Source organism: Lepus europaeus, chromosome 12, assembly GCF_033115175.1.
Source record: "Lepus europaeus isolate LE1 chromosome 12, mLepTim1.pri, whole genome shotgun sequence".
In the NCBI taxonomy this organism is placed as follows: domain Eukaryota; kingdom Metazoa; phylum Chordata; class Mammalia; order Lagomorpha; family Leporidae; genus Lepus; species Lepus europaeus.
Window position 1 is genome coordinate 9,540,944 of NC_084838.1, and position 27,221 is coordinate 9,568,164.

Below are 27,221 nucleotides of genomic sequence, written 5' to 3' on the forward strand. Positions count from 1 at the left end.
AGTTAACCAGTGGGTGGAAGACCTCTGTCTCTCTGCCTCCCCTCCTCTCTGTAACTCTGACATTCAAATAAATAAATAGATCTTGAAAAAAAGATTTCTGAAGGGGCCAGTGCTATGGTGTAGTAGGTAAGCATTCACCTGCTCTGTGGGCATCCCATTTGGGTACTGGTTCATTTCCTAGTTGCTCCTCTTCTGATCCAGCTCCCTACAGATGACCTGGGAAAGCAGTAGAAAATGGCCCAAACTCTTGGGCCCCTGCACCCAAATGGGAAACCTGGAAGCTCCTGGCTTCTGGCTTTGGATTGGCCCAGCTCCAGCCATTGTGGTCATTTCAGGAATGAACCAGTGGATTGTAGACCTCTCTCTGTCTTTTTCTCTCTCTCTCCCTGTCCCTTCCTTTGTCTGTAACTCTGTCTCTCAAGTAAATAAATAAATCATAAAAAAAAATTTCTGAAGTTGTGCATTTTAATTTCAAATATAAAGCTCCCCCTGGTGGCCTGTTTGGTGCATTACATAGTAAGCAGTTTTTAAATTTGGATAATTGCAAATAGAATACAGTGTTTCAAGATTGCTTCCAATGTTGTTTAAAACTTTTAGCAAAATAGTCATGTTTCTGTTAATGACTTTGGAATGTTTTAGAAGTTCTAAATTCTATTTTGTTCAAGTTTATTCATTTTTAGTTTAGCTTAATTTGTAAGTTAAATTTTATTTGTTTTGAGAGGAACATTTAAAAATTTAAACCAGAGTAGTTGTAGTTCTTTATCATGTGTTCTGACATTTTAGGTGAGTTATATAACATGAATCAGAGTAGTATAAGGAAAGAAAGGTGAGGATTTGATTCAAGTCCCATCTACAGCACTGACAGCTGTGTGACTTTGGGTGGTTCACTCATCTTTCTTAACTACAGTTGCTTTTTTGGTTAAAAGAAAGGATAATAGTTTCTCTATGACTTTGTGGAGGAATAGGATAAAGAAAAGTGGTTTATCACAGTGCCTAATCCAGAGCTTGAAAATCATTGAAACTGATTGATGCTGTAGACTTTTAATGCTGTCCCCATATTCTTTTATTTGTGCATTTACAAGATTGGAATGCTACCATTTGTGCTGTTTTATAGCTTACCCTGGTCACATGATAGTGCATTGTGCATTTTGTTCCTGTCAGTACAAGAGTTCAGAATCAAGAGCTAGGGGCCTGGTGCTGTGGAGTAGCGGGTAAAGCTGCTGCCTGTAGCACTGGCATTCCATATGGGTGCCTGTTTGGGACCTGGCTATTCCACTTTTTTTAAAGATTTATTTATTTGAAAGAGTTACACAGGGAGAGAAGGAGAGGCAGAGAGAGAGAGAGAGAGAGAGGGGTCTTCCATCCGCTGGTTCACTCCCCAGATGGCCACAATGGCCGGAGCTGAGCTGATCCAAAGCCTGGAGCCAGGAGCTTCTTCCGGGTCTCCCATGCAGGTGCAGGGGCCCAAGGACTTGGACCATTTTCTACTGCTTTCCCAGGCCATAGCAGAGAGCTGGGATGGAAGTGGAGCAGCCGAGACTCAAACTGGTGCCCACATGGGATGCCAGCACTGCAGGCGGTGGCCTTACCCACTACGCCACAGTGCTGGTCCCTCTACTTACTATTGAGCTCCCTGCTAATGCTCTTGGAAGGCAGTGGAAGATGGCCCAGGAACCCTGCACCTACATAGAAGACTTAGAAGAAGTTCTTGGCTCCTGGCTTCAGATTGGCCTAGCCTCAGCTAGGATGGAAGACCTTTTTCTCTCTGTCTTTGTCTCTCTCTGTAACTCTGCCTTTCAGATAAATAAATCTTTATTATTTTTTAAGATTTTATTTATTTATTTGAGAAGTAGAGCTACAGACAGAGGGAGAAACAGACTGAAAGGTCTTCCTTTCAGAGCTATGCCGATCTGAAGCCAGGAGCTTCTTCCAGTCTCCCATGCAGGTACAGGGGCCTTAGCACTTGGGCCACCTTCCAGTGCGTTCCCAGGCTATAGCAGAGAGCCAGATCAGAAGAGGAGCAGCTGGGACACGAACCAGCTCCACGGCACTGCAGGTGGAGGCTCAGCCCACTACACCACAGCACTGACCCCAGAAATAAATCTTTAAAAAAAATGAGGCCAGCGCCGTGGCTTAACAGGCTAATCATCCGCCTTGCGGCGCTGGCACACCGGGTTCTAGTCCCGGTTGGGGCGCCCGATTCTATCCCGGTTGCCCCTCTTCCAGGCCAGCTCTCTGCTATGGCCCGGGAAGACATGGAGGATGGCCCAAGTGCTTGGGCCCTGCACCCGCATGGGAGACCAGGGGAAGTACCTGGCTCCTGGCTTCGGATCAGTGAGATGCGCCGGCCGCAGCGACCATTGGAGGGTGAACCAACGGCAAAAAGGAAGACCTTTCTCTCTGTCTCTCTCTCACTGTCCACTCTGCCTGTCAAAAAAAAAAAAAAAAAAAAAAAAAAAAAAAAAGAACACTTAAAAAAAAAAAATGAAAGAATCGAGCTTTTCTGTCAAGCCCATGGAGGAGTTCTAGTGACCTGTACCTCCTGACACAGGAACAGACTTTGTTATATACCCTTGTTACAGAGGAAGGGGTCTATAGTTAGTTTTTAAAAGGTTTATTTATTTGAAAGGCAGAAGGAGAGGGGGAGAGTCAGACAAAGAATCTTCCATTTGCTGCTTTACTCCCTGAATGATGGCAATAGTGAAGTCTGGGCCAGGCTGAAGACAGGAGCCAGGAACCCCATCCTTGTTTGCTACATGGGTGGCAGGGACACAATCACTTGGACCATCTCACACTGCCTTTCCAGTGCACTAGCAGGTAACTGACTAGGAAGTGGAGGAGCTGGTGTTTGAACTGGTGCTCCAGTATGGGATGCCAACATCGCAAGTGGCAGCTTAATTCACTGTGCCATACAGCTAACCCCTAGGGGTGCACAGTTCTCATCTGAGGGGTCTGTGACCTAGGAGAGTTTAAGAACCATTGATCAGGGGGCCTGCGAGGCGGCTAAGTGGGTAAAGCTGCTGCCTGCAGTACCAGCATCCCACATGGGTGCTTGTTCGAGTGCCAGCTGCTCCGTTTCCAATAAAACTCTAAGAGGCTCCTGGCTCCTGGCTTTGGATTGGTGCAGCTCCAGCTTTTGTGGCCATATGGGGAGTGAACCAGTGGATGGAAGACCTCTGTCTCTGTCTCTCTCTGCCTCTCTATAACTCTGCTTTTCAAATAAATAAATAAATCTTTTTTAAAAAAGAACCATTGATCAGTAATACAATTTTTGGTGGTATCTTAGCTTTTCCTTCTGTAGATGCTTTATACTTTAACCCATTTCTGAACATTAATGATAATTTCCCATTTTAAGGCATCTTCTAAGATATTAGTAAGGTATTCTAGGAATAGTTTGAAATATTGAACCTGTGTGGGCTTGTGTGATTAATTCCTGAGGCTGTATTCTAGAATAAATTCCTTGATCAAAGGTATGCATTTAGCACTTTGCCAAAACTGTCCTTGAGAAAGATTGTATTAAGTTGTGTCCTTAACAATAATGCATGAGAAAATTTATATATATATATAAAAGATTATATATATAAAAAAAGATTATATATATAAAAGATTTACTTATTTACTTGGATTGTAGAACTACAGAGATAGGGATCTTTCAACTAGTTTGTTCCCCAAATGGCCACAATGGCCAGGGCTGGTCCAGGCCTAAGCCAGGAGCCCAGGACTCCTGTCACATGGGCCATCTGCTGCTGCTTTCCCAGGCACATTAGCAGGGAGCTGGATCAGAAACAGGACTCAAACTGGCACTCCAGTGTGGGATGTTAACAACAGAGGTGGCAGCTTACCTCGCTGCACCACAACCTTCGCCTTGGATTTTCAATGGTTGTGTAGTTGTAGGCGGTATCAGTTTATTTAGCTGTTTCTCCCTCTGGCTATTTGCAGTTTTTTTAGCATCATGAAGAGTGCTGCAGTGAACATCCTTGTGCTTTTGTTTCTGTATAGTTTGTCTGGTTATATCCTTGGAATAGAGCCCTAGATGTAGAATTTCTGCACTGGTTGCGAACGATTTCAATAATATGCCAAAACCTCTTGGAATCTATAAAAGGCATTGAGCAGATTATATGTGAACTTGGAGGAGAACTGGCTGATTGTTTTTATTTATTTATTTGAAAGTCAGTGTTACACAAAGAAAGAAGGAGAGGCAGAGAGAGAAAGGTCTTTTATCTGCTGGTCATTCCCCAGTTGGCTGCAATGTCCAGAGCTGTGCTGATCTGAAGCCAGGAGCCAGGAGCTTCTTCTGGGTCTCCCACGTGGATGTAGGGGCCCAAAGACTTGGGCCATCTTCTACTGCTTTCCCAGACCATAACAGAGAGCTGGATCAGAAGTGGAGCAGCCTGGACTTGAACTGGCACCCATATGGGATGCTGACACTGCAGGCGGCAGCTTTACCTGCTACACCACAGTGCTGGCCCCTGGCTGATTGTTTTTAAGTTTCCGTTAATACCGTGCTCAACAGGCAGTCGGTGTAGGAAGTGGCACTGGACTGGTGGGGCCGTGGGGCTGTTGATTCTGGCTGCCCCTCCCAGAGCACGGGGCTGTACTCTTGACCCTGCTGCTGGCTCAGGTGGCAGTTCTTGCCCCTGAGCCTTCAGCCTGCTTCTAAAGTCCTTTCCTGTTCTTGAATTTTCCATTTACTAGCGGGAGGTTCTTTCTGAAATAATTTGACAGTCAAGGGACAAGGGAAATGCTGAACTTGGCCATTGTGTTTGCTGGGAATGCTTCCTGATGTGTTGCTGTCTCAGTCTAAAGTTAGGGCTTTGGGCCTTTGCCTGAACATCACTGATGATATTATCTGGCAAGTTTAGCACATACATGTCAGTTTCTGTTTTCTCCCCAAAGAGCTAAAGGCTCACAGTGGAGAACTTCAAATCCTGCATGTTTACCTGGCATAGTAATTCTAGTGGTCAAAAATGGAACCACATACAGGGAAGGGAATCAATAGAAATGGAAAAACAGCCAGGTTAAGGGGCCAGAAGAACAAATACATGTAAGTTAAACAGAAGCAGGATGAGGTGGGAAGTGTATTCTTGTTGATGTTCCTGAGGGAGTGCAGCTTTGTCCTGTGGGCAGTAGCAGTGGCTTTTATAGGCTGTCAGGGAGTTATTTTTCACTTCCCTGAATGATGCAATGCTTTCTCTTCCCCCCCCCCCCCTTTTTTAAAATTATTTATTTATTTGAAAGAGTTAGAGAGAAGGAGAAGCAGACAGAGAGAGAGGTCTTCCATCCGCTGGTTCACTCCTCAGTTGGCCGCAATGGCCAGAGCTGCACCAATCCGAAGTCAGGAGCTAGGAGCTTCTTCTGGGTCTCCCACGTCGGTAAAGGGGCCCAAGGTCTTGAGTCATCTTCTGCTTTCCCAGGCCATAGCAGAGAGCTGGATCAGAAGCAGAGCAGCTGAGACTTGAACTGGCGCCCATATGGGATGCCAGCGCTGCAGACGGTGGCCTTAGCTGCTGTGCCACAGTGCCGGCCCCAAGCTTTCTCTTCTCAGTATGAGCTTGTATCTGTGATGATCATTTGGTGGATGTATTCAAAGGCAAGCTGTTTTCCTGTTGGGTCGGTGGGGGGGTAGTTGTTAGATCAGGCTAAGCTCGGCCATGCTGCAGTGTTAGCTTTGAAGGGAGCTCATCTGCCCACAGAAGTGAGAAGGAAAGGGTGTGCCAGACTTGGCCTGGAGACCCTTGTCGAACGCATCCTGTCTGGGTTGGTTTTCTCTGAACGGGACCAGCAGTGCCCTGTTTTAAAGAGGGCTGGGAGGCTGAGCAGTGCATGTGTTGCAGTGTAACTGCCTCATACAATTTACGGTTCATTTTGGCTGATACTGGATGTTCAGCTAATGTTCTCTTCCTCCTTGTGTTCCCCTCAAAACATTAAAAAATGCAACAGTGTTGTCTGAGCCTGCATTTTTGGTTCGGTTCCAGGAATGTTCTGTAGACTCATGTGTTTTTTTCTTGTATGTTCTCTGATCACAGGTATCAAGGTTACATTGGAGCAGCCCTGGTTTTAGGAGGAGTGGATGTCACTGGACCTCATCTCTACAGCATCTATCCTCATGGATCTACTGATAAGTTGCCTTACGTCACCATGGGTGAGTGTGATGTTTCCCTGACACGTCAGAGCTCTCTTACTTACCAGGGTGGTTTCTGGAAGAGCTGGTGTGTTTCATGTGAGAGGCGGTGGGGCAGTGCAGTGCTCTGATTCTTCAACAGACATTGGCTGCGTGCATGGGATATCGCGTGAAAAAATGTAGGTGACATTCCTGCCTGCTGAAAGTGGATTATTTTAGTGGAGGTGGATAGGCTGAAGAACAGCTGTAAAGAATGCAGTGTGTAGAACCTATTAAATACTTGGTGAGAAAGGTCCTGCTGGTACTGTTGTACTCCAGTTACACGAGAATACACCTTCAGGGGGAACTTTGTTACTTGTTTATCTTTGTGTGAATTTATGGTTATCTGAAAGCAGAAAGAACGTTAAAAAGATAACCTGTTGGAGAAGGGGACTTGGATAATGGTGGAAAGGGGATGGAGTGGATGGGGCTTGTGGTGGGAAATGGAATGGCTGGGGTAGCTATCACCAAGAAGGTGTGGTCTGAGGGGGGGAGCCTGCCAGGCAGGTGGAGGCTTCACCTTGGAACATTCCTGCTATATGCCGAGTTTTCTTTGTCAAACTAGAATAACCCGGCCTCCCGTGACTGCTAAACCTCTGAAAGCTCTTAGGTGTGTTTGTTTCCTCTCGGAACCTGCGTTTCCCCCCTGTGAAATGTTACCAGTGGTACCTGCCACTCCAGGTCATTGGAAGGCACCTGCGCCTGCCTGGCCTATAATGAATAGCTCGTCTTTTTCAAATGAGCCTTTCATGTTTGTGTGTTAGAAGTTATTTTAAGTGACAAAGTTACATTTAGAAACCTGGGGATTTTCAGGTTGTAACGTATACGTTAATTTTCTGAGTCAGATTGTATAGGTCATAAACTCAAATAGATGGGGTGTGACAGGGTGGTTTTCCAGCTGTTGTTTACTTATTACATTTTTAGTTGTGGTATCTTGGCTCTGCAGCTAAGAAAACTGCTGCCTTGGATAATTTGGAAATTGCCAGTTGGAGACTTTGCTACTCCATTGTGTTGTCTAGACTCCGACAGGGTTTTTATACAACAGATGTTCCCTGTTTGTTGGGGAGAATGATTGACCCCCAGACACCATATGGATGATCCTCTGTAATTATTTTAAAATGAAGATACTTAAAATAATTTCAGAATTGTTCTGGATTGCTTTATTCAAGTGTATTTTTTATCTCCATCAAACTACTATTGTTATTGCTCCTCATTTGATAACTTTAAACAGTGGTAAAGGTGGGATAACCTTACTTTCATTGTATAGTTTTTAATTTGAAAAATTTCAGACTTGTAGAAAAGTATCAGTTATGTACAACGAACGAATAGTTCTTTTTAAAGTTTTATTTATTTATTTATTTTTTATTGATTTGAAAGGCAGAGTTACAGAGAGGCCAAGGCAGAGAGAGAGAGACGTCTTCGATCTGCTGGTTCGCTCCCCAGATGGCTGCAACAGCCTATCCGAAGCCAGGAAATTCTTCTGGTCTCCCATGTGGGTGCAGGGGCCTAAGGTCTTGGACCATCCTCTGCTGCCTTCCCAGGCCATGGCAGAGAGCCGGATCAGAAGTGGAGCAACTGGGACTCGAACTGGCACCCATATGGGATGCCAGCACTGCAGGTGGCGGCTTTAACAGCTACGGCACAGTGCCAGCCTCCCAAATATTATTTACTTTGATTTACTTTATTTTGATTAGTTAACATTTTAATAAATTAGGTTTATCTTGCACATACAGATTAGTATTTTGTGGAGTCATTTAAAAGTAAATGGAGGGGGCCGGTGCCGCGGCTCACTAGGCTAATCCTCTGCCTGCGGCGCCGGCACCCCGGGTTCTAGTCCCGGTTGGGGTGCCAGATTCTGTCCCGGTTGCTTCTCTTCCAGTCCAGCTCTCTGCTGTGGCCCGGGAAGGCAGTGGAGGATGGCCCAAGTGCTTGGGCCCTGCACCTGCATGGGAGACCAGGAGGAAGTATCTGGCTCCTGGCTTCGGATCGGCACAACGCCAGCCGTAGCGGCCATTTGGGGGGTGAACCAATGGAAAGGAAGACCTTTCTCTCTGTCTCTCTCTCACTGTCTAACTCTGCCTGTCAAAAAAAAAAAGTAAATGGAGGGGCTGGCACTGTGGCAAAGCGGGTTAAAAGCCCTGGCCTGCATCGTTGGCATCCCGTATGGGTGCTGGTTGAGTCTCAGCTGCTCCACTTCTGATCTAGCTCTCTGCTATGGCCTGGAAAGGCAGTAGAAGATGGCCCAAGTCCTTGAGCCCCTGTATCCACATGGGAGACCTGGAAGAAGCTCCTGGCTCCTTGCTTTAGGTCAGCTCAACTCTGGCCATTGCAGTCATTTGGGGAGTGAAACATCGGATGGAAGACCTCTCCCTCTGGCCCTGCCTCTCTCTGTAACTCTTTCAAATACATGAAATAAATCTTTAAAAAAAAAAAATAATAAATGAACAGCATAATCCTCCATCTGTGAGTCCTTCAAGATGCTCTCTTAAATATCACCCTAGTAAAACTCATCAAATTCAGGAAATTTAGCATGGTTAGAAAGCAGCTTCATGTTTAAAATGGGAAAACTGAACTGGTTTCTGTTGCATTTGAACTGTAGCAACCTGTCATGAGCATAATAGGGAACTGAGGGAAAGTTGTTTAAGTAATGAAGCAGATTTGTCTCTGTTTAACCCAGTTCTGCAACCCCTCTTCGTGCTTTGCCCTGGCCAGCAGATCTCAGGCCTCTCTTGATATGGTTTGAGTTCAGGGTAGGTGATCCCTAGCTCTGAGTTTATAGGGTCTCTCTGTTTTATAGGGCAGGGAATGTCCAGCCTGCAGGGTGTGTAAAGCCCATGAAATCATTTGGTCTGGCCCTGCCAAGGCAACCGTAAGTGAGACTTGAAATTCACTAAATCCATAGCAGGCTAATTTTTAAATTGATAATTCTGTATGGCCTGTGAATAACGTTACAAATATCCTAATGGTCCTTTGGCAGAAAAAAGGTTCCCCACCCCTGGTTTAGAAACTACTTCACCCAATCTGATTTTGCTGTCCTAAAAGACCACATTAAGAAAATGAGACATCAGCAATATCTGATGAATACATGATTAAGTTATTACTTAATATGTTTGTTCATTTGTCAACTACCCTTGGCTTGCTTTCTCTGTCTAGTCACTACAATGGGTAGTTCAGATAGAGATAAATATGGGGTCTTTGACTTTAAGACACTTGTAGTCTAGGAGAGGAGACAGATGTGTACACTGACAAGGGCAGTGGGTCCGGGGGACCGAAGGGCACTTTTCAGTGGAGGGAATTCAGGAAGAGCTTCACTTCACTTGAGCTGTGTTAGGAGGAGAGTCAGATCCTTTACTTTGTTAGCATCACTAATGCTAGTTGTGGTGAGTGCAGTGCCTGCCTCAGAGTTTATAGCCTCCTGTGGGAGACAGGCATTAAAAAGGTAAATGCACATTAATCTAAAAAGACGTTTTGTGCTAAATGTCCTGGGGGAAAGAACAGTCCTAGGAGACAGTTACAGGAAGGGGTGAGTGGAGTTTGGGAAGTCCTTTATGAGCAAGTTAACACCTTTCTAATCAGAGTAACTCTTGAATATGTCAGAACATCCAAGTGAACAGACTACTTTGTGAAAAATAAGTCTGTTTCATGTCTCATCTCCAAAGTAATCACTGTTAAGAGTTGTTTGTGTTTATTTTTTCTAAGGAAACGTTTTATGATACACCTCATAGAGACCTGTCTCTGTCAGTTGCTGTCATCTGCCCATCTTATTCCCCTGTTTTGAGGGAGCTTTTGTGTCCGCATCTGTAGAGCTGTATCATCTACAGTAGCTATTTAGAATTGCCTAATGTGACTGTACTGTGTTACTGACCTGTTCTATCGATAGATATTTTGGGTTTCAGATTTTTGCAATAGATTTGTCCTGGTCTGCTCATATAAATACATGCTGTATGTAGATAAATTTCTAGTAGAATTTCTGGATTAGGATTTATGCATCTGTTGGTCAGAATTCTCTGTTGCAAGCAGTAGACTCGCTGGATGATTCATAAAGGACAGTGGGTGGCTCACAACGTAGCTGGGAGGGCAGGCACCGGGCTTGGCAAGAACGGTGTCAGCAGTCATGCTCCAAGGGCAGGTGTTGTGCTGGAGTTACAGAACCCTGTCGGGACACCTGCATCCCATACTGGAGTGTATTATTATTATTATTATTAATTAATTTATTTATTTGACAGATAGAGTTAGACAGTGAGAGAGAGAGACGGAAAGAAAGGTCTTTCTTCCGTTGGTTCACCCCCTAATTGGCCGCTATGGCTGGAGCTACGCTGATCTGAAGCCAACAGCCAGGTGCTTCCTCCTGGTCTCCCATGCTGGTGCAGGTGCCCAAATACTTGGGCCATCTTCCACTGCCTTCTCGGGCCACAGCAGAGAGCTGGACTGGAAGAGGAGCAACTGGGACTAGAACCTGGCACACATATGGGATGCCGGCACTGCAGGCGGAGAATTAACCAAGTGAGCCATGGTGCCGCCCCCCCCCCCTTTTTTTTTAATAAGGTGTCTTGTATGTGACATACTGATACAACCAGTGCAAAGAGAAATCACTTTTTCCCCTTTGGTTCCAGTGCTAAAAAAGTGCTAAAGAAAAAAATATCAAGAGGAAGTTTACCTTCCAAGTTTCTTAAAAAAAAAAAAAGAAAGGAAATATATTAGAAAAGGTTAAAAAGAAGCATACATGCCATATATACATTTGACAGCAACAAAAATAACTTGAAATAGGGTGAGTACAACTTAAAAAAAAAAAAAAACGAAAAAAAATACTTCAGCGTGCCTCAAACAAGACAATAAACACAAAAGCCTGGTATGAAAGGCCTGCTATGTTTCTTGAAACCAAGATCTGGGCGAAGCACAGGAAGACTGATGAGAAGTCAACGAGTCCACACCAAATAGAGTGATCAGCTGGTCTGTGGCAGTGCCTCTCCTCCCTAGTCCCTACCACCTGGGGAGGCTTTGGGCCGGAGATTGATGGCAGCTTCTAGCCATTGGAGACCTTAGGAGTCAGCAGGTGATGGCTCAAGTCCCGGGGTCACTGCCTCTTGTGTCAGAGGGGCAGATTGAGTCCTCAACTCTTGTCTTGGTTCTGGCCCAGCCCTAGCTGTTGCAGGCATTTGGAGAGCGAAGCTGCAGGTGGGAACTCGTGCTTGTCTGTCTCTTTCTGTCTCATAAGTGAATGAATTAGTGATTAACAGAAAACAATTCATGCCTCAGAACAGGCCATGGCAGGTGAGTTACAGGAACTTCAGTCTACACTGCTGGTACAGCTGGGGTCCAAGTCGCCCTGCAGTTCTTTTCCCTTTGCCTGCCAGAGGACTCCCTGTAGGGAAAGTGTGGGTGCTTCTGATTGATTAAGCCCACTCATGTAGTTCTGGGGTTTCCCAGTCAGGAAGTGCAGCCCAGAAAAGTACCAGGGACAGAGTGCGTTTTACCTTCTGAGAGCTGTTGCCGAATTGCCCACCAAAAGGATCACACTAGTTTGCACTCCTGAGGATGCCTTTCTTTTACCACGTCACCAACTGCTGGGTATTTTTACCAGTCCAATGGGTGAAAAATAGGAAGAAGTAACACTAAGCTGAGACCTGCTGAATGAGTGGTAATTAGGCATTTCACCCTGTCCTCCAGGAAAGGCTCTTCGGTGGTCAGGAACTGAAAGGCCAGAGTTCGCTGGATGAGTGAGGCCAGAGAAGCTGCTTGGGTGGGAGAGGGGTTCCATGCAGGGAGTGCAGCAGAAGCAGAGACTGGAGGGATGAAGATGAGCAGATGTTGCAGAGCGAGAGCAGAGGCCGGGCTGAACACCAAGGCCATTGAGAGTCCGGATGTTGCAAGTTGAATTGCTCTGATTTTATCCTAGAGGTTCCCAGTGAATGCTTCTGGGCCAGGGAATGACGGAATTAGCCTTGCTTGTTTGCACAGTGCCACAGCTGTAGGGAGCATTGGCAGGAGGGAGTCTGGAGGCAAGGAGTGAGACTGCATCCTGTCCAGAAATGTTGGATGGCTCCAGTGGCAGCAGAGTGGCCGCTGTCATTTCAGAGCACTCAGAGACCAGTCAGCCCTTAGGCCAGATCCCTGGTGTCTGGCAGCAGTTCTCTGTTCCTCGCTGCCAGTCCTTTGTTGGCTTCTCGCTGGGTGTTGTAGTAACTCCTCCCCCTGAGGCCACCTCTCTTCCCACGGGGCCTCTAGACCCCTTGCTTTTTTTCCACTTGTACCCTGGGCCTCTGTGGCAACATACTTCACCCCTGCCCTGAGTCACTTTCATACTCTGGCTGCCAGCCTGCCTTCTCTCAGAATACTGCCTAGAATGTTCCTCCTGTCACCCTAGTCTGTCCCAGAGCCCATTCGCCCTCGCTGCCCCAGGCTGGGCAAGCGAGTCCCTCCCTTTGGCCTTGGCTAAACTACACTTTCCCCAACCCTCGTGCCTCCTGCCCTTGCCCACATTTTGAGGTCTCAGAGTGGAGTCTCATACTCCCAGAGTCTCACAGAGTCCTATGTGACTCTGAATAGTTGATATATTTGAATATTCTGATTCCCTTAACTTTTTGTTCCAAAGAATATCTGACACTTCGTGTTAGAAAGCTCAGCGTGTGAGCTGAGAGTGTAGAGTACTGCTGGAAAGGAGGAGGTAACGTTGTATTCCTGTGTGTGGGCCCAGTTTTGATGGACGGGGTAGCATGAAGCAGTGTCTGTGTGTCGCCACCCCTTTGTTGACGTTTAGAATTATTTTAAATGTAAAGCATATTTATGGAGTCTTTGTGCTGGAGAATCTGCTGGGTACTGTCACATTGTTTTCAGTGAACATTCAGAAGGGATGCCGCTGTTGCTATTTTATTGATGAGAAACTGAAGCTTAGAAAGACTGAACAACTTACTTGTTCTCACGCAGCCCGTAAGTAGCAAAGCTGGGATTCGAATCCTTGTCTTCCATCTCGAGCAAGCTCAGGACAACACAGCTGCTGTGATTTTATCATGTTACAGATGTGAATTCATTAAGCTATTAGGCCTTGCTTCCAAAAACTAAAAATATTTATGTAAATTTCCAAAGGGCGTTTATTTGCCTTTTGTATTTTTGACTGCTTTATGCATAGATTTTCTATCCTGCATGTTAAAAACAGTATTTACTGAAACAGCTTTATGGTATCAAAGGAACATTTTAAAAAATTACCCACAATTCTAATACTCCCGAGACAGTGTGGTTTTTATTTTCTTATTTCTTTCCAATTGGAGACCATTGTGAAAAGGCGCAATGTACAGAGGTGCAGTGTGTGCTGCCCTGGGCTTTGTCTCTGGCGCTCTCTTAGGTTTGGCAGCCATTGTTCCCTGTGGCCATAGCTGTGCCTTTCTTTCTAATCTGGTTCCAGTTGTTGTTGCTTTGTCTTTTCTCCTGTCCTTCCTTTTCTCCCCTTTTCTTCCTTTCCTTCGTTCCCTTTGAGGGAGGGGGGAATTAGAGATACTGTGAGAGAACCCCAGAATTGCCAGAATTTGGTGAATTTTGTTGTAATTTGTGTTATTTCTTTTGGCTGAGCTGCAGAGAGACCACAGACTAGACAGAATCGCAGGCCCTCCCGTAGGACTGCTTGCACAAGGGCCGACACTCACTGGGGAGCCAGCGCTCCACGGGTGTAGCTTAAGTGAGAAAATGAATATTTCATTTGAAGTCTTATGTTTTAGTGGAGTTATGAGTTTTTTAATTTTGAGAAGTGAAAGGAAAAGTCTGCAATTAACCTTTTGTTTTGTTTTGTTTTTCCTTGAATTATTTGACAGTAAGAGCTGGAAGCTACAAATTATCTGTGAGACAAGGGTGTCTAAATTTCATCCATCCATGGGCCGGCACTGGCGACCAGCCAGGTGCCTGAAGGCTGCTCTTGATTTCCATGGAGTTGAAGACACCTGTCTCGTCTTGCTCGTCTGTGACATGCTGGCACAGCTCGCTCTGCCCAGGAGCCGCCTCTGTGAGCACTGATCTTCCGAGAGTACTTGGGAGATGGATATATTGAGCTCTTGTGTTGTGGCCCTGGGACAGCTGTCCTCAGACTTTTCTGGACATCCTGTTGACCGTAACGAGGGCAGCCTTCGCCCAGCTGCAGCGCCAGCGCTGTGGAGAGACGCTTGCTGATTTCATCTTCGCAGCACTGTGGACTGGGCCCTGTCATCCTTCTTACAGAGGAGGAACTGAAGCTCGCAGAGGCTGCTTGCCAGCGTCACATAGCAAGGAAGAGCACAAGTTGGGGTAGAATCCCCAGCTGTGACTTCCTCCTTGGCTATGGTATTGCTGTGAGTGATGAGCGGCACGAGTGGTGTGTGGTCTAGGCCAACTGTGATTTGATCCATTTCCCAAAAAAAAAAGCGCACCCCTTTCCTTGCTTTTTAAGAGAGTAATTTGGAAGAGACTGCTGGTGTTCGATTAGAGTGATTGTTGAAAGCTGGATAAGATACTTTTCTCTCTTCTTTATTAAGAAAGGGAGAGGGTTTTAGTCATTTTTTTAATAGACAAAATGTGAGTTCTTTTAATTCTCAGATTAATTAGCTCATTCTTTGAATTTGCCAGCTTTTCTTTATTAGGCAAGCTGAAGTTGTGTCAGGAGAAGCTTGGGGACCATCTTTTGCTATTAGTTTGGCAGTGTTCCTTGTAGCAGCATTGGCAAGGTGTATAAATTTTTATTTTTGCGTGCTTATCCACATAGAGAATGAACATGAATAAAATTTCAGGCATGACATTCTTGGAAATGAGGCCCTTGGACAATTTAGGAATACTAACTTAAGGCATAAACATTGGTATGCACCATTAGGGAAGCCTTGGGGTCATTGCCAGGACCATCAGGTGAAATTCTGTCTCCAGATAAACTGGTTATGCAATTTCCTAATTACTGGAATGTACCTACTAAGTCCCAGTTTACAGCGCCCCACAGCGATTAAAAAGATGCAGGACTGAGTGGTAATCATACCGGATGTCTCCCTCATAGGCAAAAGAGCCTTAGAATTAAGTTGGAATGGAGAGAGCTTCAGTAGGGAGTCAAATCTGCTCCCTTCTCTGTGTTTTTACACTGAAGTGCAGTCTTTGTGTACACGTTTTCTTATCTCCACGTGACTTGATTTTGAGAGTTACCCTGGGCTGGATCGAATTAGTGTGTCTCAAGATGGCAGATGTTTGTTCCATGTTCATTTTCAGCTCTTAGCTCAGATGTGGATTTAGCAGCAGCTGTGTGTGGTTTGTAGGCCTTCATCAGTGACTTCTCTGAGGATGTGTATGTGTGGCCTTCGTTGATGTAGTGTTGTAGGAACTGCTTTTTCCTGCACTCGCCTGGGCTGTGTGAGTGTGTGTGAGAGGTCCCAGAAGCACGTGTGTCTCCACACACTGGATTGTAGTGACAGCTCTCTGCCTGTGGACCAGGGAGAAACTGCTGGTCTGGGAAACCTTGTTTTGGTGGAAGCTTTACCCACATAGCCAATGGCCACTAGAGCAGACTTTTCTGCAACTTACAGTCCTGGCAAAGAGATGGAAGGCCTTGCTTGGGTGCCAGCTCTGCCTGAGCAGAGCTGAGTCACCTAACCTCTTGGAACATCAAAACCCTCATTTCTGAATTGAAGCCGATGGGGTTTTTGACTTGAGAAGGTCACAGAGCTTTTGGAGTATTACAATGTCGTGTTGTTTCTGAACGTGCCATGGACATCACTGTGCATTTTTGTGTGTATGTGGTGTAGGTTTTTAGGCAGTGTGACTTGGTGAAAAGATGTGGTCTTTGGACTCAAACAGGTGAACTCTTACCCTTAAGTCCAGCATTCACTAGCTGTTAAGAGCACTGATTTCTTCTGCAAACTGGTGACCAAGGTGGGCAGTTGGCCTAGTGGTAAAATACCTGTGTTCCACATTGGAGGTCCTGGGTTTGACTTGGCTCTGACTCCTGCCTCCTGTTTCCTGCTATGCAGACTCTGGGAGACAGCAGTGATGGCTCAAGTTGGGTTTCTGCCATCCACTTTGGAGACCTGGATGGAGTTCCTGGCTCCTGGTGTTTCAGGCATTTGGGAAGTGAACCAAGGAATGGAAGCTCCCTACTCCCTCTGCCTCTGCCGCTCAACTAAAAAGAAATAAAAAATAAAAGGTGACTAAAGGAACTGTCCCAGGGAACTGTGTGAGGATGCAGTGAGGTACCATGTGTAAAGATCTTTGTGTGTAGCATATAGTAGCTGTTTGATGCATGGTGTTTTGATAATTTTAGTGCCAACACATTCTCTGAGTACAGTTCTGTGTACTAAGATTTCTCTGGCACTTTTTCCTGCTTTGATTAATATAAGTAAGATAACTTTTTAGATTTAAAATGTGCAATGCATGGATTTTGTATCTTAAAATTTATGCCACTATGGAATGCCAGGAATAAAACAACTGGGAACCAAAAACCCACGAAAACTGAATTATGCATTTTGCTTCTTGGTTGCTGCTAAGGTGTACTAAGCCAATAGATGGTGCCGTTATGTTAGGAAATGAGAAAATATTCACTTCTAAACTTTGCTGTTTCTCCGAGTGTAATATACTCAGCCCTTACCAGTTCTTAATCCATTCTAATTAGAGTGGACTTTGTTCTTGGTTCTATATTTTCAAAAAAATCTCTTGTAGGTAAGTGGTGAGATGTTGAGTTAATGTGTAGTGTGGTAGTCCTCCTTTTTTCTGCTGTGATGCTTTTCCGTGACATCTTTCCTGATTTGAATTCAGTTCTTGATGGGCCTACAACCACATAAAACTCCTGCCAGGAGTACTGTTCATAATGGTTCAGTGAAACAGTTCTTTGCCGTAAACCCCACTTCCGAGAAAGTGGGGTTAACTAATCCATCTTTGTGTGCTCTTGTTTCAGAATTGGTCCAGAACTGGCCCTGCCAATGAAAAACGCTTTTATGCTCTCCTAACCTAGTGCTTGGTCTTCTGCTTTCTTACTGGTCAGTTAGGGGAAAGGTCATTTTCTGCATTGGAAGACTTTTCACTGCGTGGTTCCTGTACCTAGGAATTTACTGTCCGCCAGATTGGGTTTGGGTTCCCACTCTGCTTTTGCTAGCTGTGTGACTTGGGGTAGGTTTTTTTCATCTCTCTGGTCTTAGAGTTTGTCCATCTGTAAAATGGAGATTGTAGCATCTAGTTCACAGAAGAGTTAGATGAGGAACTATATGTAACTGCACTTTTTTTAAAAAAAGAGGATATGTATATATAAAGATTTATTTACTTATTTGAAAGTCAAAGTTACACAGAGAGAGAGAAAAGGAGAGAGAGTTCTTCTATCCGCTGGTTCACTCCCCAGATGGCCACAATGGCCGGAGTTGCACCGATTTGAAGCCAGGAGCCAGGAGCTTCTCCCAGTCTCCCATGTGGGTGCAGGGGCCCAAGGACTTGGGCCATCTTCAACTGCTTTCCCAGGCCATAGCAGAGAGCTGGATCAGAAGTGGAGCAGCTGGGACTTGAACTGGCGCCCATATGGGATGCCGGCACTGCAGGCGGCGGCTTTACCCGCTACAACACAGTGCTGGCCCCAAGAAAGGATATCTTATTGTTGTACACAGGCCCTATGGTCAGGAGGAACCTTTACTTAGGATTAAAACTAGGTTTGCTTTTACAATTAGTAAAATCATTCTTTCATCCTTAAGACTTCTGAGGGACATGAAAACCCAGAGCAGAGCAGGCCTGCTGAGTGGCCTGGCCTGCATTTGGGGAAGTTCTTGTCAGTAGAGGACGCCTCTGAGGGAGCTCCCGCTGTGGGACTCTCTGTGTCCTCTGCTGGCGATGGCTGAGTGAGAGCTGCTGTTCCCTGGCGGGCCTGGCCATGAGGGAGGCCAAGAAGACAGGCAGATCTTTGGGTAATTTCTACCCTCTGTCTCTGTATACATCGAGTGAGGTGACACCGCTGCCGTAAGGAGACCGGGTTTCTCTCTCTGCACCTTGTGGCATTTCATAAAATGCACTAATAAAACCAGACCATCCACATTTTAGGCCTGGATGCACCTGATTGTTAGTCTTTTCTTAAGAAAAAGTGTTTATAACCTGTCAAGTCAATGAGACGTTACAGTTGAATTGTAAGAAAAATCCCTGTTCCCTTCAAGTGGTGTTTTAAATTATTAGAGTAAAATTTAACTCCTCTTTGACTACATTATATTATAGTTTGTTTAGAAAAGAATCTGTATTTTTGAAAAATTAGTTTATGTGTGAAATGTTGGATGCCTTAAAATTATATTTCTAGACATTAAGTGGAATGATTTTTAAAAATCCGTTAGGAGTGAAAGGCAGACTCTGGCATTGGGGTACGTTTGCTGATGAAAAGGAAGCACTCTTCCCCCTCACGAGGGGTTTAAATGTAACGCTCAGTGCTTACTCAGGAGTGAAAACATCAAATTAAACTGTTTATGCTGACAAAGGACAAGTCTGGATTTCAGCAAGCGATGCAAGATCGTCTGATTGCTTGGCTTGCCTTGCATAGGAAGCTGTTGGCCAAGACTTAGAATGAAATGCATGCATACAATTAAACCACGGAATCTGTGGCTCGGTTTTACTGAGCAACAAGAGGCGCTTCACTGCTCTCTAGTGGCTGAATGCGTTCCTCTGGCACCATCATTGCTTCAGATTCATAAACCAGCCGTTCGTACGTGGGAATTGTTGGCCTCTAGAGCAAGCGCCAAAACCAGGAGACGAGGCCTTGTAGACAGAGAAGGAATGAAAAATGACCGCAATCCACGGGTCTGTGCGAAGCACCAGATTTTACCCAGGCTGAGTGGCCAGTTGACTAACAATGGCAAGTGTGAGTAAGCACTATGTCAGGGAGAGCCGACACTGATGGATTAGAAAGTCCTACGGCTGACTCTTTGATCACTGCATATATCTTCCACCTTGGCAGGCCATGGTGCCAAACAGGTCCTGGGGTGCTTAAAATGGACTACTCCTTAGCAGAAGAGCAGCTTTTTTCTTGAGATGATCTGGCTAAATTAACTTGGGGAAGGCAGGTGAAGCCTGTTTCTTGCTGCCACCTCTCAGAACTTTGTGACTCTAAGAGTAGAAGTTTGAAGACCGCTGTTTCCATTTAAAGTTGCCCACCCTGGGACTCATTGGGAATAATTGTGTAAAAAAGCCACTGGGGGATGGGGACCTTTCCTTAGAGCCTTACGGTAGCTAACTTTCACTGAGCTCTTACTGTGTCCTGGCATTCTGCTTTGTGTCACGCATCTCCTTCTGCCCTGGTATCCCCTCTTGGAGGAAGACACAAGCTGCCTGTCATCCCTTTTGTGTGAGGAAGGAAAGTAAGGCAGCAGGGCTACTGCACTGTGTGGTTTCAGAGGGAGCGTTCCCGTGGTGCTGAGGGCAGGATGCCTCCTGGAGCAGTGCGCCTGGGCAGACCGCTGGGGAACCCCAGGGATGTGTCCCCTCCTCTGTGTCTTACGTTCCCAGAGCCTGCGGGGCAGGAGTGGGAGTGAGGGGGCAGTTGGGAGTAGTTTATTTGAGTGAAGAGTGGGGAGTTCCTCTTCTAAAAGGTACATGGGCTCAAGAACCATGAGAACTAGATTTATGTCTTGGCTACACTTAGTAACTGTATTGCCTTGAGCAAATTATTTTAAACTAGTCAAGCCTTAGTTTCCTTGTCTATAAAATGGGGACATACCCTCAGCAGTTGAGTTCTCAGTCTGAGACCTAAAAAAAACCTCCCGTAATTACTTTCCCCTTCTCCAGTCTAAGAGTTTGTGATTATAGATCTTATTAGAAAAAGCGAATTTCTACTGCTGATTTTCAGATCCTTCCTTGAGTTTGACTTAGTACAGCAGCTTTTGGAAAATTCTTTCAGTCTTACTGTTTCCATAGCATGTCAAGTAATGTGGATTGTAGAATTATTAAATTTGCTTCAGCATTTTAGTGAACTGACATATAAAATAGTGTTTCATTTAGAAAATCACTATCTCCAAGCCTTATTAATAATGCAGGATTTTGAATGTGTAGAGCCACGTTAAAAACAGTATCTAGGTGTAAAATTTTTTGATGCATTTCAGATTCTCTCCTGCATTGTGTTGCTCTTTCAGAAAAACTTAGGTTCAGGCCGGCGCTGTGGCTTAACAGGCTAATCCTCCACCTTGTGGCGCCGGCACACCGGGTTCTAGTCCCGGTCGGGGCACCGGATTCTATCCCGGTTGCTCCTCTTCCAGGCCAGCTCTCTGCTGTGGCCGGGGAAGGCAGTGGAGGATGGCCCAAGTCCTTGGGCCCTGCACCCGCATGGGAGACCAGGAGAAGCACCTGGCTCCTGGCTTTGGCTCAGCAAGATGCGCCGTCGTCCGCAGTGGCCATTGAGGGTGAACCAACGGCAAAAAGGAAGACCTTTCTCTCTGTCTCTCTCTCTCACTGTCCACTCTGCCTGTCCAAAAAAAAAAATAGGTTCAGATTGGACCCACAGGTTGGACATCCCAGACCCCAAATCTGCAGTCCTCCAGAAGACAGGCAGATCTTTGGGTAGTTTCCACCCTTTCTCTGTAAACATCGAGTGAGGTGACACCGCTGCCGTAAGGAGACCGGGTTTCTCTCTCTGCACCTTGTGGCATTTCATAAAATGCACTAATAAAACCAGACCATCCACATTTTAGAACTTAAAAACAAAACCTTCCACATTGGGAACTTCTGAGCACTGACACAGCCCTGCAAGTGCGAAATCCTGCACCTGGTTTCAGGTCCAGGTTGCAGTCGGAATTCAGGCACGCTCACATAGTACATGAAATTACCTTCAGGCTCAGATGTACATGGATCATAAATGGGTTTGGGGTTTAGACTGATCCCATCCCTGAGATACCTCATTATTTATTTATGTGCAAATATTCCAAGATCCAAAATGTGAAACACTTTTTTTTTTTTTTTGGTTGCAAGCATTTGGAATAAAGGATAATCAACCTCTTTGATTGTTGATAAGCTAAGATAAAAAATACTTGAGGCTTTAGAAAATGGAGACTAGTTTCACTGTGTGTTTAATTTTTTTTTAATGAGGCCTTTAGAATAAATGCTCTTAGAACAGGTACTTGAGTGGCATTGCTGAACAGTAAATGCATATGTTTAATCATTTAAAACATTTAACTAAAATTCCAATCTCATTTGAGTGGCCAAGCAAAACAACCCAAATTAACCATATCCAGATGTGTGGTAATCGTTTTGATGCAATCCGAAGAAAAAGGCAAATTGGAAGGCATGCTTTTTTGGTGTGGGGAGCTAAGAAAAGAGCTGCTTTTTCCTGGTGTACTTGCTAATCTTGATTTCAAGCATTTGGCTTTGCTATTTCAGAGGCAGCATGGTAGAATGGAAAAAATACTGCACACTTTAAATTCAGAAAGATCTGGCTTCAAAATCCCACTGGCTGTGTGATCTGGGAAAGTTTCTTATCTCTAAGCTCAGTTTCCCTTTTTGTGAAATGGGACTATTAGAACCTGCAGTGTCCAAAGAGCAAACAAAACTGATGGACGTACCTGTGTTTTGCGATTTCTTGAATGCCGTGTGTATCTAGTGCAGCTGCACTCGCTGTAGTCGGCTCAGTACTCTGCCGCAGAGTTCCCTTCTGGATGAGTGGGGTCTGCCTCCGTGCAGATCTGCTCAGCGGACTTTATCCTTACGTTGAGTGGGCCTCTAAGACAGTCCTAGGCCAGCCCTCTCAGTGGTAGACTTGGGCTGTTTGTTGTGTGATGACTGATTGCTGTCATTCTTTGGAATTGTGGGCTTTTGCACGGATTGACCTTCAGGCTCCTTTGTGCAGATTTAAGGAATAAGCCTTAAGATGCCTGCTGCTGCTGTTACACAGACTGCGACAGCCAGCAGGGTCTTGGTCTTTTGCTTCTTTTCTCCATCTTCTTCCATTGGATTTTCTCCAAGATTATGCTTAAAAAAATTGCAAGTAATGCATGTTCTTTGGAGGAAAATTTAAAAATATAAGTAAACAAATGGGAAAATAGCACTGCCCAGAAATAAGCGTGCCATTTTGATTTCTGTTCCTCCAGATTTGTGTAATATGTTACTTGTCTGTTAATATTGCTTTGAGTTTTGTTTTTCCCCCACTAATATTATATCATTAACGTGTTTCCATTGCCCAAAAAATACTTGTACTTTGTCATGTTCAGTGACCTGAACATGTATTGCAGCATGTAGTATTTTACTGTCTTTCCCCTCTGGCTCCTGATTGTTGGACCTTTACATTCATCTCCAGGTTTATTGTTGTGGTTCTTCCTTGCCCCCGCCCAAATTTAAACAATGATATTTTTATATAAATAACTTGCAGTTATTTCTTTAGGGTAACTCATAACTCTCTGGCAATAGAATTGCTTGTTTGGTGGTTTTTATGTAACTGTATCTTTATGATTTCCAATTGATATTTCTTTTTTTTTTTGACAGGAAGAGTTAGACAGTGAGAGAGAGAGAGAAAGGTCTTCCTTCTGTTGGTTCACCCCCCAAATGGCTGCTGCGGCTGGCGCACTGCGCCGATCTGAAGTCAGGAACCAGGTGTTTCTTCCTGGTCTCTCATGTGGGTGCAGGGCCCAAGCACTTGGGCCATTCTCCACTGCCATCCCAGGCCACAGCAGAGAGCTGGACTGGAAGAGGGACAACTGGGACAGAATCCGGTGCCCCAACGGGGACTAGAACCCAGTGTGCCTGCGCCGCAGGCGGAGGATTAGCCTAGTGAGCCGCAGCGCCAGCCTCCAACTGATATTTCTGATTTGCCCACTAGCAGCGATCTCTGTTTTTGCTTCTCCAAGTGTGTTAGCTTATCCATTTCATCACTCTTTTGTCAGCACTATTATTCTTTTTAATCTTTGTTAATTTAAAAGGCAAAAAATGGTGGTTTTATTTCTACTTCTATTCCTTTGATTACTACTGAACTTGAACAGTGTTTGTAAACGGGTTTAGGCCTCTGCCTTTTGTCTTTTTAAAACTGCTGTGTTCTTGTTTCTGTTGCAGTATTGATGTTATTTGTCTGTAAGTTCTTTTCTAGTTGTTAATGTGATGCATGTTGCATATTATTTTTCTGAGTTTAGGGCTTATAGTTTACATTTTTTACAGGATTTTTTTTTTTTAAGCCAGTGACCTGCTGTTAGTAAAAACAGATAGGTTTAAAAGTGTGGTGGCTAGGGCTGTGGCCCGTGTGCCGTGGGTGCTCTGTGGGCAGCCCCCAGTCATCTCAAGGGTGGGTGGGTGTGTCAGACCCTGGCTGGCAGACGGGGAGCAGACTGTGTCTTCTTTCTGGCTGCCACTGGGCGTGGGGCACAGGATTTTAATGAGTACCTGACGGGGACAGCCAGGGATAGACATTGACCACTGGAGCAGCGAGTGCGGATCAGGGCGTGCAGACCACGGTTCCTGGCCCCACCTGCCTGGGTGGGCTTGGGTGGGGAGGAAGGAGGTGCAGTGGAAGGCAGACAATGGCTGGATAACCATCTCAGTTGCTGCACACAGTTGTCTTTCTAAATGCTGGTCACTGAATGCACCTTGTTTTTCTGTTTGAAGAGCTTTGTTCTGGAAGCAACATTTGGCTACTCTGTAACTGTGGGTGGGCTAGAAAAGGCAGTCTGGCTGAAGGTTGCTAAGGAGCCAGCTACATGGAACTACTGATGAGACAGCTTCCATGAAGGGAAGCTCATTCCAGTGATAGCACAGTGGTTTGAACCAGACTTGGACATCTAATAGGACACGGTTTTGTGGTTTTGAGGTCTTTTTTTGTTTTTTGAACATTGGACTTGCTTTGCATTTGAGTTTGTCCTATATTCTGCCTCGTGTGGTAAATTAGGCAGTAAGTGTCCTTTTGCGCATTATCGAGGCATTTACTGCTATCACACTCGTTTAGGCTCAGAGTTTCCCTGGCTCCTCTGTTTGTATGTTAATAGTTGTAGTTGAGTGCATCTTACTTCGCACGCACACCCTTAGTGCTTGCCACGTGCTGGAGGTCACTGCGTGTGGGGGGTGTGGCTATGAAAGAATGGACACGTTGCAGATGAGAGCTGCGTTCTCTAGTGGGGTGTAGTGGTGATCAAAGGAGGCTTCTGGGAAGATGCTGGGGTTCAGGGTGACCAGGAGTTCCATGGACTGTCAAGGGGGTGGAGGGACTACCGTGTACCAAGCTGAGATAGGCTTGGAGTGGCATGGGCGCTTAGGAGATGGTTGTCAGTGTGGTGTTGATGGAGTGTCAAGTGTCTGTGTATTTGGGAGGGAAGGAGGCAGAGACCTGGTTGTGGAAGGTCAGATCTGTCCTCTCTGAGGTATGTTGAGGCATGTAGAACTTTCCTTATGAGAGTGATGTCGGCTCATAGCCGAGACAGGAATCATGCTGTTGTACTGTTTAGTCCTGTAATCCTAGACAAGATGTGCTACCATTTTAATGGGCTGCTATGAGGATGACTTCAGTGATGTTAAATAGCTCCTGGTGGGTGTTTAGCACAATGCCTTACTTGCTTCCCTCGGCTGTCCTCTCCTCCCTCCTGGACTGTGAGTTCTTGGAGGGCAGACCTCACCACAGCCCTTGCCACAGCCATCAGCCTGCAGCTTGGGAAGCAGATCCTGTGTGACATCATCTCTTTCTTGTGACACACTGCCATATGAAGCAGGGGTGCTGTGCTGGGCCCACTGTCCCATGCCTTTTCTGTATACTTACTCCTTGATGGGAAACCAGACAATGCTGAGGGGTCTCTGCAGGGGAAAGGATCCTTAAAGAGATTTTTGCCTTGATTTTATGTATGAAGAAGAGTGCTAGGTTAGGTAGTTTGATGCTGAAATAATGGAATACCTCAGGGCACCATTAATGGTTTATGGGGAAAATGACATGACATTTGAATGTTTAGTAGGTCACACAGTGGTGACTACCATGTGCACAGCTGTACTGTGATGTTTGATGACTTGTATTAAGTTCGATGTTGGACTAATCAAGTTTAGGAAACTTGAATAAAATAATTTTAATTATTTAATAAATTTATTAAAGAATTTTAATTGTAAGGTTAATTTTAATTTCAAGATGGCCTCATTGAGTTTACTGTCTTTCTCTCAATGGTCAATGCCTTGTTCCTTGTGTTCCCCATTATGTTGCCTTGAAATTATGTAGGGTTGGCATCTTGTCCTCTCCCACTTTGCACAGCTGCAGGCTCTCAGGTCTCAGACACAGGACCAGCGCCTGGAGACCTGCTGCCTCTGGTGGTTGTGCTCCATCTTCTGCCATTTCTGTGCCCTTCTGAAAGGGGGTGCTGCGTCCTCCTTTCTTTAAAAGCTGGGAACAGGAGCTAATTTGCAAAGGATTTAGAAATTATTTTAAATATCGAATTCCTTTTTCAAAATATATTTTCAAAAAATAATCTTTTCAAGTTTGTTTTGATCTCAGAGGAAGCAGAATCAGGCATTTTGGGAAGTTCCTACTTTCCAGGAAAATGTGTGTGTGTGTGTGTGTGTTGGGGGTCTAGGTCTAAGGGGAAACAAATACAATGTAGCAGGAGCTTTTGTGTTCTCTGTTTATCTGCTCTAGCTCTTAGGAACATTAAAAAAAACAAAAACAAACAAACAAACAAAAAACCTCCAAAGCTATCTGACTCTGGTAATGTGGAGTTGTCCCTGTGCTGGATAGACCCTTGTTGTAAGTCTGTGGGAATAGCATGTAATTTCTACTTGTAGAAATTTGGTCTGCAGTATTGTTCCTAAGTAAGGAGAACAAGTTTTTGATAAAGGAAAAATAATTGTATTGGCAAGGAAATATTTCTCATTTCTTAAAGTACCAAATGAAATGGAGCAGTAGGATATATGTGTGCCTAGGGAAAATAATAGAGGAAAAATAATTTATTTGCTGTGAAACTACCAAAGAGAGAGTGGCCCAAGGGAAAAAATGGCTAGTAAGTTTTGAAGAAAAATGCTGTTAAGGTAAGCGTGGCTTTCTTTTTTGGCATTGACTCTACTATTTTCCACAGAGTTGTTGGCTCTTAGGCTGACACCTTTCCCTGTCCTTTTACCCTTGGCTCTTCGCAGAGGTATTCTCGGAGCGTGCTGGAAGAGGCAGGCCTGCTCTGGGTGCTCTGCAGGAGTACTTGGTGTCTAGAGAGGGTTTTCTTTCGGAGTTCCCTCGTTGCAGTTTCTGGTCTCTTCCTGACAACTGTCCTTTGTGTTCCGTGCCAGCTTGCTCTCTACTGGTGAGTCCGAGGCTGCTGCTCACCTGCGCCTTAGAGTAGGAACTCAGGATACTCCCCCTCAGTCCCTGGATCTCAGGATGTTGGTGGAATTGGACCCTGTTTGCACGTGTTCAAGGATGTGTTTACTTGGAAATTCAGAGATTTGTTTTGGTGAATTTGCTTCTGCATATTGCTCATGGTATCCCAGTGCACAGGTTTTACATCTGCTAAATTCTGTCTCTTTTACAGAGAGCTTTTAACTTCCCTTTAGATCACCATTTTAGCTTTTTTTTTTTTATTATTGTTATTATTAACAAAAGAAAAATTGTGAGAGGGGAAAATGGGGTTGCCTTTTGCTTCTCAAAGCCTAAATGAATAGTCATTGCTTGTAATGCTGGTCTGTGCTTGGCACTCCCCACTGCTTTAGCTGTGATGTAGCCGATGCTGGGAAGGTAATGATCCTAAGCCGCAGCAATATTCTGGAACAGGAGTATCTGTCATATTCATCGGGATTACCATGTTCATTGATTTGTGTCTGTAAATCTGCTGTTTCTACCCTTTAAATTTGATCTATAATTGGACCTCCTTAAATGGTTCAGATAAGGTAGTCTGTATTTTCTCAATGCACTGTTGCTGTCAGCTTCTCCTTTTTCATTATACATTCAGCAGACTTGATAAAATCAGCAGGACACCTCATTTGAAACTGTTTAATCGCTGCCTTTTTCCTTTGCTAAACCATTGAGGTGGTCAAGCGATGTACACAAATCATTTTAAATAGAAAATATGGTTTTCTCTGTGACCCAGCTAAATAGATAGTGTTATGCAAAACAAGTTAAAAAGTAATAAATGCCAAAAAAATCTTCTAATTGGAGTAAAAAATTGTGGCCAACTCTATCCTCTCT

General features: G+C 44.9%; 1 protein-coding gene across 1 annotated transcript in view; it reads left to right on the forward strand.

The window, feature by feature from the left end:
* Nucleotides 1-27,221, forward strand: part of PSMB7 (proteasome 20S subunit beta 7) — a 67,023-nt gene that overhangs the window by 7,476 nt on the left and 32,326 nt on the right. The window contains exon 5 of the mRNA XM_062207583.1: nt 6,027-6,142. Within this exon, the coding sequence (XP_062063567.1) occupies nt 6,027-6,142 (116 nt within the window). The remainder of the gene's footprint in view (nt 1-6,026; nt 6,143-27,221) is intronic.